At 41.9% G+C, this 11,157-nt stretch overlaps 1 protein-coding gene across 4 annotated transcripts in view; it reads left to right on the top strand.

Moving 5' to 3' along the window:
• Positions 1 to 11,157, top strand: part of Ppargc1a (PPARG coactivator 1 alpha) — a 640,420-nt gene that overhangs the window by 538,103 nt on the left and 91,160 nt on the right. Inside the window, exons 1-2 of one of the 4 annotated variants that reach the window (XM_005366019.2) lie at positions 4,927 to 5,126; positions 10,049 to 10,228. In XM_005366019.2, the coding sequence (XP_005366076.1) occupies positions 5,079 to 5,126; positions 10,049 to 10,228 (228 nt within the window). In that variant the 5' untranslated portion in view covers positions 4,927 to 5,078. Of the gene's footprint in view, positions 1 to 4,926; positions 5,127 to 5,847; positions 6,089 to 6,155; positions 6,175 to 10,048; positions 10,229 to 11,157 lie in introns of those variants that run through there. The other 3 variants (XM_026788616.1, XM_026788617.1, XM_005366020.2) reach the window with 3 other exon arrangements.

Here is an 11,157-nt window from a genome sequence, read left to right as displayed (position 1 = left end):
CTTCTTCTTCTTCTTCTTCTTCTTCTTCTTCTCCTTCTCCTTCTCCTTCTCCTTCTCCTTCTCCTTCTCCTTCTCCTTCTCCTTCTCCCTTCCCCTTCCCTTTCCCCTTCCTCTTCTTCTTCTTCCCCCTCTGGCTGTTTGTAAAGTACAGTTTTCTCTCACAAAGCCAAGAATGGTGAAGCTGATAAGCTTAAGATTCAACTCCAGATCTAACTACCAGGAATGCAGTTTGATTATTTTTTCTTTCTACATTTAAACAATTTTTATGTCTAAATTTCCCTACTCCTCAATAAATATGGGTAGTAGGATGAAACATCATTTTTCCTGAATTAAATATCATACTTTGGGGTACCATAGCACTTTAAATTTTAATACATTTCCACATTTAAAAATATGCAATGTGCCTTAGTTTTGATTCCGAAAAATACTACTTTCAAATAATCTTGTTAAGCATTTCTTATCTAAATAATCACTCTGAACACTATAGACGAATTAACCTGAAATAATTAAGATAAATGAAAGTAACTGTAGCTTCACAAACATGTCCAATTTAATATCAGACAATACCAGATTTTAGTCAATGCTCTATTATCTCTTATTTGCGCTCCTAGGAAGCACAATTCTTACTTTATGTTTAGATTAGTCCTGACTACAGCTCAGATTACTTTTCATGTTATTTTTGGTTGTTTTATAAAAAACGCCAAAAGCACATTTTGAGGTCTAAGTTAAAATTGAGGCTGGCTCCATTCCATGGGGCTCTGCGGAAGGTTTTACTGGGGATGAGAGCTGTGTTGTTCAACATGTCAATCAAATCTTGTTTATGAAAAGAAGAAAAACACAAATGTTACCAGGCATTTAACACTGTCCACCCACTCTATTCTCGCACACTTGTTTCCCTGAACGATCCTTGCTCCCTTGGACACCACCATCGCAGGTCCTATAAAATCAGATTGAGTCTGAGAGTGTTTGTAGAATAGAGACCTCTGTTACGTTCTAGCCTGCTTGCAATCCTGGCACCTTGTTACAGTCTGAGCTTCGAACTTGAATCCTAAAGTCTGTGCTCAGAAAGTGATGGGGGGGTGTGTGTGTGTCAGGATCAAGGGCCCTCTAGGAATTAAAAACAAGCAATTGAATGCCTTTTAGCAATGATTAACGCTACAAATGTTAGTGATTTGGGGCAGGCCCCTGTTCATTCTGGAAGAATGCTCCAAGCAAGTTGAAGCCCTGGGAATGTTGGTTTCCCTTCATACATATGTCTTTCCAGGGGTTGTCTCACAGGATCTTTGCAAGTTCTTTGATTTGGGGATAGATACAATTCTTCCGAGAATGACTATTTAGGATCTGACTGCCTTTTGTGGTTTATTGACACATAGCTTCTTTGGAGGGAGCTTTCTGAGAACTACGTTGATTGGCATGTCCTATAGGATGTGTTGATTGTGCTGCTCACTCCTGTGAGCTTGGCTGCCCACGGTTTTCCCTCTCTACCGTTCTTCTTTAAAGAATCTGGCCTCCAGTTTACTTGTGTGTACATTGCTGCAGGCTTTAAGAGTAAGGGGACAGAGATAATTATGCTGTTAGCCTTCGCTTTGGAGATTCCTTCTCTGTTCACAGGAAAGCACTGACAATGAAATTCACGGTCCTGTTACTGTCTGTGGTGTTTGCATTTGAATATTTTGGTTTGTATGATTGTCTTTACGTTTTAGAAATAGCATGAAGAACACAAAAAGCCAATACTTGGGGGTAGAAGTGGGGAAGAAAACAAACACATCAAATGTATTTTCTTTCTCCATTTTCCTTGATTCCACCTGTTTCCCTCCTTACACACATTATCAACTTTAAGGCTAGGTTTTCCTGCTTCCAGCAATGGTTGGCTCATGGAAAACTAATGTTAACAGAACTAGTGAAGGAAGGGATTCCATGGGGCTAGGATCTACTCTGTGTAGATACACAACACTATGGGCGGCCACCAAGTGTTAATAAATACCTCTGTCCATTGTTTTGCCTAAGCGTGGTTTGATTTGGTTATGACTTGTGATAGCCAGCATTAGGACCTTATCCCTGAGCACAGCATGTTTTAAAGATAGAAAAGGATTTTGAACAAGGTGAAACTGTTTTCATCTAGAAAACTGTTCTCCCTTCTTATTGCTTAGTTTCTCCCCAGATTGTAAACTCTCCTATGTTTGTGTGTTTGTGTTGTATGCTTTTTTTTTTTTTGGATAGTCCTTGCGGTATGTGGCTTGTACACATAGTAAGGTTTCCATAGATGTTTGTTGATTAAAAGCAAACATTCAGAAATCTTAAAGGCAAAGTTGTGGAGGGAGCAAGAGGCAGGCTACAGAGAGAGCAACAGTAGTCAAGGCAGAGAGAGAATTAAATATAGAAACTACCCGAGGAGCCAGGAAAACCCAAGGTTGGTGAGCAGATAAAAATTTAAATTCTCTTAAAGAAAGAAAAAGAGTTGGACAAAAGAAGACATTTAATCTAAAGAGCTAATTAACCAAATGACAAGACTTCTAAAATACCCTTCTCATTAGAGGTGTAATTCTGAAGCCTGAGAAACTAGTAGAAGACTAGAAACTTGTCCTACAAACTGTTTGAAGTTGACTTATGTATCAGAAGAAACATAAGGGCAGGAGAGCAGCCTGTCTTTGTTTATCAGCCATGGAACGTCTTTATCCTCACATAGCCCCATTGTGAAGGGAGAGGATAGAACAGCTGCTCTGAGCATACCTTCAGCTTCATAGACCTGCTGATCTGATCATTTTTTTTTTCAAAGTAGAAATAGGTGGCCCAAACAAGAAAACTGCCACAGTTCAGTGTGAGCAGGTTAAAATATCAAAACAGTAAATGCAAAATGATCTAGTGCAAAGAACGTCTCTAAGAGGTGTGAATGGGATTTTCCAAAAGTCTGGTGAGTGCCTAACAAATGAAAGAATAGAAACCAACGTGTCGATTTCCATCCGGATGTCAGGATGGCTTGATAATAATTAATAACCATTGACTCCTTGTAGCCAAGTGGCCAATATTATTTCACAGTTGGCTGTGTGGAGGGTAGAGCCAATGACCTTTGTCCTGAATTTTAATAGATTACTGAAGTTTTACATTAAGTAAAAATCTAATTGAGAAGAAAATTGGTGTTTCTTTGTGGGAGTGCAGGGTAAGGCTATAGATCGCATGGAGAGAATGTTCCCCAATGTTGTCTTTCCTGGTTTTTTTTTTTTTTTTGAATTAGAAAATTTAATCTCTAATACTTCCCTGCTGTCTGGAAGGGGACAGTTATAGCAGTGAATGTGTTCACCTAATTTAAGACGTCAAAGCTGTTGGCCATCGTGTTCTATTCACTGATGACAACATGTCTATTTCGTCACACTATTTAGAAATTCACCAGCAACTTGCTGTGGACATCAGAGCAGACAGACCCCTTACACAGGGTCTGAAGTAAGCAGCAGGCTGGTGGGCCTCTCTTGGTTTCTATTTCTTTCTTTCACTTCACTGTTGGAGCAGATGACTATAGAAACTAAGAGAAGTCACCACTATTTTTCATCTAAGGGGACAGACAATAAAGCACACACTAAATTAACCTCAGTGGAATAAGAATTTAAATGAATGGTGTTTTATAAATTATATTTAGTTACAAGGGGAGGACTTTTTTTTTTTTTTTTTACATTACTGTCAAGCAAAAGAAATGAGCTGCTTTTTTGAAAGTCTGCAAGGTTTGAGGTATTGTGAAAACCTATCTGTTTTCAAAGATACCCTGTGGATTTCTCTCTGTTGCTGGAAGGGTTAAGTCTGAACCCCCTTGTGTTATGGAGAGCTTTTCCTCTGTGTCCAGTGCTGGGAGTTTGTTATGTATTCAGTATGCAATGTCTAATAGAAACAGTTGCACCTCCATTAGTCCACATTGTCTCAAGTACGGCCAAACAATACTAGTAAGCAAGGCTCCAGCCATGAGTTTCTCTGCTGATAACATGTCAGTGTTTTCCCTTCATTCCCTGGACATTCTTGATTTCAAAAGCAAACTGCACAACCCAGGGCACTAGGGTTGGAATCCAATGTTTATTCAAAAAGGCACCCTGAGGCAGAGAGGAAGAAAATGCTACATGTAAGGGGGAAAAAGAAAAAAAAATAAAGCAAGGCAGCCGAGGGGCTAAGCTGTCTTAGGCATGGCAACAGCAACTGTATTTACTAACATTTGTTTTGTGGGATCCCGTGAGAGCAATGGAAAGAATCAGGAGCTAACCTAAGAGGAAAGGGTTTTGTGGCTTGCTCTCCTTATAGGGAGCAGTAAACTGCAGTAACAGTTTTGGAGCCTGCATTGTCTACTGCCAAGGAGACAGCTGATTTTGGGTGGAGGAGTTTGTTTAAACCTAAACAAATGGGGCTATTTTGTTGACCAAACAAGAAAAAAAAAAAAAGAAAAAGAAAAAGAAAAGGAAAAAAAAAAAGAAGCTGATTCGCTGCTTTTAAACACTCCCCCAACAGGGAAAAAAAAATCTCATAAAAATGTATCATGTGAGACTCTTGCTTTAGTTCCAAGCTGAGTCTGGGTCCACTTGGAAAGCAGTCCTTAAAGAAAACACGTTTTAAGCAAGAGTGTATTCACTCTGTCATGTAACAGGGGATCTTTGCTACTTGCTTATTTTGGATGTAAAATAAAAAAAAATAAAATAAAAGATTGAAAGAGATTTTAGTTATATGACCAGGGCTCCGGTTTAGAGTTGGTGGCATTCAAAGCTGGCTTTAGTCACAGTGTGATGCTCAAACCTCTCAAAGGCCAAGTGTTTCCTTCCTTTCTTCTATTTTTTTTTTTCTTTCCTCTAAGCGTTACTTCACTGAGGCAGAGGGCTGCCTTGGAGTGACGTCAGGAGTTTGAGCAGCAAGCTGCACAGGAGAAGGGAGGCTGGGTGAGTGACAGCCCAGCCTACTTTTTAATAGCTTTGTCATGTGACTGGGGACTGTAGTAAGACAGGTGCCTTCAGTTCACTCTCAGTAAGGGGCTGGTTGCCTGCATGAGTGTGTGCTGTGTGTTAGAGTGGATTGGAGTTGAAAAAGCTTGACTGGCGTCTCTCAGGAGCTGGATGGCTTGGGACATGTGCAGCCAAGACTCTGTATGGAGTGACATAGAGGTGAGCTGGGGCTGGGCATTGCAGGACCGGAGCTTCCCTCAGATGCAATGATTCCTGGAGGGGGATGGGCTAGGGTAAAGGAGGGGGACTTAGAAAGCAGCCCGGCGGGAGCTTTTGCAGGGGGAATCTCGATCTTATCTTAACTCCAATAAGTTTGCTATTTTAAGGTGGCTCGGAGATGCCTTGAGCAAATCAAAGCGTAGCTGCTGTCATCAGTATCTGTAGCAGTTAGAAACTCTCTCCATGTGCCTTTGGCTCTGTTTCTACTCATATGCAATATTTATGCTCTAAGATATTGATATGAATCAGGAGCTGAAGTCTTTCCAGTGTTGAGTGGCCTGCTTGGGGAAATGCCATTTCTATTTATAAGAAAATGAAGATAAACATTGGAATGGATGTGTTCAAAGAGAGTCCGTTTTGACTCTCATCGGGAATTTTATTTTCCGCCCTCCTCTCTCTGTTTATTAAGCAGAGAACTTACAAGATCCCAAATAATCCTGCTGGGGCTGAGCTAGATGGCTTTTCCCACAGAACACAAAACGACGGTGCTGTTTCCTTTAAAACACTTGTGTGTGGCTGAAAGGGTTGGCTAGCGAGTAAAAAAAAAAAAAAATCCCAGCCTTAAGAGAGTAAGGCTTTCTGTTTGCTTCACTGGCAAGAAACCGAATGGTTAAATTTCTCTGTACCACGGAGAGCTGCCTGAAGCTGGGAGAGAATGGAGTTTATGCAGACCGTGTGTGGAGCTACTCACTGCTTGTGTAAAAATAGACCGCAATACATCAATTCCACAGTCTCTGCTGGCTACAATTCATACAGGGGAGGAAAAAACACAAGCAGCTTCCTCGGAATCTCCGGAGTCTAGCTGGGGACAGAGGACCTCGGCGTGTTTGCATTCAGTACAATGGAATGTTCTCGGAAAGTTTGGGCAAGTTGGAAAACAAGTGAAACTTTTGTGGACTCTGGTGAGATGGACCCGAATTGAATTGCGCCGAGGATCGGAGCTGCTAACTAACAATGGTGCTTCCTCCCGGTAGCGGGGGCACGTAGGGTAAGGGGGAGGGTCAAGTGCCACACGTGATTTGATTAAATAAGATGTCCGTGTGGTGCAGCGATACACATCTAAAGTGAAAATGATTTGGCGAGGCCGCCTGCGAATGCATTTTTCCTATCTAGCCAGGCGTGTCCTGGGTTCTTAACTCTTTGCTGGGTTTGCAGATGTTGGCTCCGTTTGCCGTCTTCTGGCTTTGGCAGATCGGATTTGCGGGTTATAATTATTCTTATCTTGTTGTGATTTCTTGGTAAGGCGGAATTGATATGGATAATTCATGTGTCCTGTGGCTATCGGGAGTCTGAGTTCTAAATGGCTTCAAAGTCCTAATTGCTGGAGCAGCCAGAGTATCCCGTGGGTGGTTTGTCTGGCTGGCACCGTGGGTCTCCTCGATCCACTTTCATTTCTGCGGCTTGTGTGTTCCTGATGCTGCTCAGAGACTGAGGAGCTGATCTAAAGGGAATGTAGGAGCTTTGCCTCCATGGTCAGAATTCCTGCAGTTGTTTGCGAATAAGCTCCTTAGTCATTTATAACTACCGCTTTAAGTTTGTTTGTTTGTTTTCCTTACGGAGGAGGGAATTTGGGCTCAGCGGCCAACCTTAGATTGAGTCTTGGGTCAGCTGTGACTGGGCAGTCACATAGTAGACAGCCAGCTGCTAGAAACCTGTGCCGTGGCTCTGGGAATCACCCTTGCCTGTCGAAATATTACAAGCAGCAGGTAGCGTGGGCAGCTTTCATTTTTTGAATCATTAATGTTTGCTGTTATCTTAAAACCCATTATGCCCTTTTGCACATAATGACAGGACAGTGCATTGGTTAATAAAAGCCCAAATCACCAGAGCTACCCAGAGTCCCTGGTGTTTCGCAGCTTAGTGGGGGTGATGTGCAATAAGGTTACTAAGATGGCTAGAGATCGTTCACATGACACACTTCCCTAAGACTGTCATTCTTTACTGCTTCTCTCTCAATCCCTCCTCCCGTCTCAACTCATGTTTTTTATCAGAAGTTAAGATTTTTTTATTAATATAATTAATGCCGCAGAGTCCACTCTCTCTCTTTAAAATTTACCACCAATGGCACCAAAACCTCTGAAAGGTTAATGGAGAATTATACTTAATTATAATGAATCATTATCATCCACGCAGTTAAGCTAATTTATTGTCGGTTCCTTAGCTAAGGGAAAAGTCTGTTGGGGTGAAATAACATACCATAATTAGCCTTTTGTGGTTAGTGACTGCTTCAGCCTCTTAAATCTTACTGTAAAATGAAGGCTACAGTTGTGAAATCGCTGCCACAGTGGCGGAGTAACAGGAGAATATGTGTGGAATCTCGCAAGGCACACCTGTTACAGATGTATAGGGGTGCCATCAATGGCTGCATGTCGGAGAAGGGCAGTTCCTGGCCTCAGCCTGCTAAGCCTGGCATTGTCCAAGTCCAGATATGAATTAGTAACAGGAGCAATGGCTTCGACGGATGTGTTTTAGATTAGTGGGACAAGGCCACATTCAGAAGCCTTGATTTGATCAGGATGTCAACATTGGCAAAGCACAAATACTCTTTTGAGCCATAATGTAAGAATAAGCATGAACAGTATGTGAGAGACGTAGAGGGAAGGAGAAAAAGAGGTGGGGGGAACCCAAGAAAAGGGAATACTAAAACAGCAAACTGATTTTATCTGTTCGATAGTTGTCAGAAGCTATATCCACATATATTTATACACACATACACACATACATTCTTGGAAGTTAAAGGGTCTTTAGACTAGTTTTGCTTAGAGAGAGCAGTTAAAGAGAGATGGCAAGAAGCTGTCTCCCAGCAAGTCAGTGTGACAATTTACCGTTCCCAACCAGGCTTTCCGTGTGCTCTGACATGGGAGTAGCAGCTGCAGGTGGATCAGGCTGTCTTCTGCCTCAGTTTTCATCTGGATGCTCTCTGGTTGGGGTGCTTCGGTATTTTAAAGGGATCCTCCACCCATGACCTCCTGTGTGGTTTTCTACACTGCTGACAACGTTTTCCCCTTGTCTCTGCACTGATGGTGTTGAGGAAGAGTTAAGGAAAAGGGGTTGTGATCTGAGGATACATAGTGTGGGTAAGAATAGAGTCTCGGGCATGTTACAGCCATAACCAAACACTAACACTGTTCCAACACAAGATTTGTTCCTTTCAGACTGGCTTCTGCTTACACACCTAGCCAGGTTTTCTGACCTGTAGATTTGGGCTGACTCAGATAGTAGAAAGAAAAGCTCAACAAGATGAGAATGAAGACTTTTTGTTTGTTTGTTTGTCTTTTTTTTTTTTGGCAGCAGTTTTTTTTTTTCTTGGTGTGGCCATGTGCCTGTCTTTGGGGGTCTTCTGGGGCCTGGTGGTCTTCTTCAGAAACTGCAGTGATCTGCATCGTCTGTCCTCCCTCTCCTCCCCTGCTGATCCCCTTACCCCGAGTTTGCTCCCCAGCATCTGGCTTCAGACGGTGCTGCTGCACTTGACCTGTGTCATACAGCCTGCCAGCGACGACAGGGGTATCCCCCAAATCAAATCTGAACAAAACTCATTTAATTTAAAACCTAAATGTCAGGGAAGTTCATCAGCCTTATGTCCCCCTGCTGCCTGGATGGGAACCTCTGAATCACTCTGCGACCTTGGAAAATAAAGGCACGGGGCCTTCTTTATCTCTGCCTGCGAGGGCTTGGATTCAGGCAGATGGCTAGTAAGAAGATGAAGTTGTGGTGACTCTGCTGTCATTAGATCCCCATAGTAAGCATTTTCGTCACTCTTTAGAGCACTCAGGCTTGGTTCAACAACTAATTAGCCAATAAAATATAGGAGACCATCTAATTGGTAAGGGGTTCTGATTTCCTCAGAAGGCAAAAAATCAGGAGTATGACTTTCTAAACCCCGAAAAAGGTTACAAAAATAGCCTTCCTGAAAAGCATTTAAACTTTTCAATGTACTATAATCTTTTTATGTCTCAATACAAATTCAATCATTTTAAATTCACCACCACTGTATTTTTGACATACTAAAATAAAACAGAAAGTATAATACCATGAAATACAAAATATAGTACTATGATACAGTACTTTCATTCTTCTCTTTTAAATAACAGGTGATCCCAATCCCCTGCCTCCCCCACCCCCACACCTTGCAAAGTATTCCCATTGAAGGCTATAAAGGTCACATCAAAAAAAAATCACATGCATTTTGTTCTTTAACTCAAGGAACTTGCAGTTGACCTGTTAAGGATGGAGTCAGGGAACTCATAAAAAGTCAAGTGAGAGTAAATGATTTAAATAACAATTCAAGAGAGCCATAGATGAGTCAGAGGACTTGCATCATTAGTTGCTAAATGAATGGTATGGATTATAATACTTCAAGGGAGTGGGCACAGAGGAAGTTTTCCTGGTCTCCTTCTTGAGTTCTGTTATCTCAGGGAACAGTTGTTCATAGGAATATTCATTACATTTGATGGTGATCCCAAGGTACAAAGGCACTTGAATACGTCTCTCACACCAGTCCTCTGATAAGGACAGAATAAAATCATGTGCATAGCTAACTATAAGAAGGTTTGAAACTCACTGACTTTAGCTATTCTGGAGGTAGGAATACATCCTGGTGGTTTCTAACTGGACTACTCAAGGAAACCTTCATGCAAACATGGTAATTAGTCTGGGTCTGGGGTTAGAATTTGGATGGGGGAAATACTCCTGGTGAGCTAAGAGAGTAAAGAATGGAAGGTGTTTCCCTTGGCGATTAAAGACCAGAGGCCAGCTTGGCGCTGTGGCTGAATTAACTGGACTTAATTCCTATCACGTGCCTTTGCTGTGTAGCGAACGCCTGCTGTTAGTAACCACCGTCTTCTCTTTGCTGCCTCCCACAGTGTGCTGCTCTGGTTGGTGAGGACCAGCCTCTTTGCCCAGATCTTCCCGAACTTGACCTCTCTGAACTCGATGTGAATGACTTGGACACAGACAGCTTTCTGGGTGGACTGAAGTGGTGCAGCGACCAATCAGAAATCATATCCAACCAGTACAACAATGAGCCCGCGAATATATTTGAGGTAAGCGTCTCCTCTGGAGGACTTAGCTTCTCATTGACCTTGGCCTGTGCCGAACTGATGCCAGGCCTGGACATGGATGTGCTCTTACATGGTTGCCAGTAGGAAATTTATCATCACAGCTAGAGGGTTTCTATGTTATGGAAAGACAATGTTTGGAAAATAGCGCTTTGTAGAATTAAGGCACTAAGGACTGAGAACGGAGTGGGTAAGACTGTGTTGAAATACAAGGGGTTGTGAAAGCTTTAGGGACAAGGCCGAGAAAGGTGTGAAGTTGTTGACTCCCTTCTGTTCCCACGGAAAGGGACCTCACAGCAAATATTGCATAACAGGAATGAGTACAAAAGAAGGCATTTCTTTTTCACGAAGGGGTTAATGTCTATCGCCGTTTGTTTTACCTTGTAGGTGAACAGTTTTGATTATTGCTATTATATTATCGCTTCATACCCCTAATTTTCTCGCATGATGGAAAATTTCTAAACTCAAAAAAAAAATCTACTATGTACTTATAAATTAGTCAAAATTCATTTACCTTTCAGTAGTGAGAATTACCTCCCAGACTCTAGACGCCTATTATGAGCCTACCCTATAATAAAGAATGTTAATCTACTCCTATTAAAGTGTTACTCAGAGAAACGAGGTTCACTCTCACAAGATCGGGACTCATTGACTTGAAAATAAATCGTTTCTTGTAGTGATAAGCATTCAGGGAGTACTGTGACGAGTGAATTGGGTGCAAATTGCCAAATCAACTAATTTGCGACCTCAAAATCGGCATCAGTATCACCACCGTCTAACTGTTTTGGAGTCCCTCTGTGCCAGGCTGCACACAAGACTCCTGTTAGCCACTGGTCAGTATATTATTGGCTGTCTTCCCATTTGTCCAATTAGAATCTCCATTCTTCAAGAGAGCACTTTTTTTTTTTTTTTTT

This window comes from Microtus ochrogaster, unplaced genomic scaffold, assembly GCF_000317375.1.
Source record: "Microtus ochrogaster isolate Prairie Vole_2 unplaced genomic scaffold, MicOch1.0 UNK5, whole genome shotgun sequence".
NCBI lineage: Eukaryota > Metazoa > Chordata > Mammalia > Rodentia > Cricetidae > Microtus > Microtus ochrogaster.
This window is presented reverse-complemented; position numbering and strand designations above follow the sequence as displayed.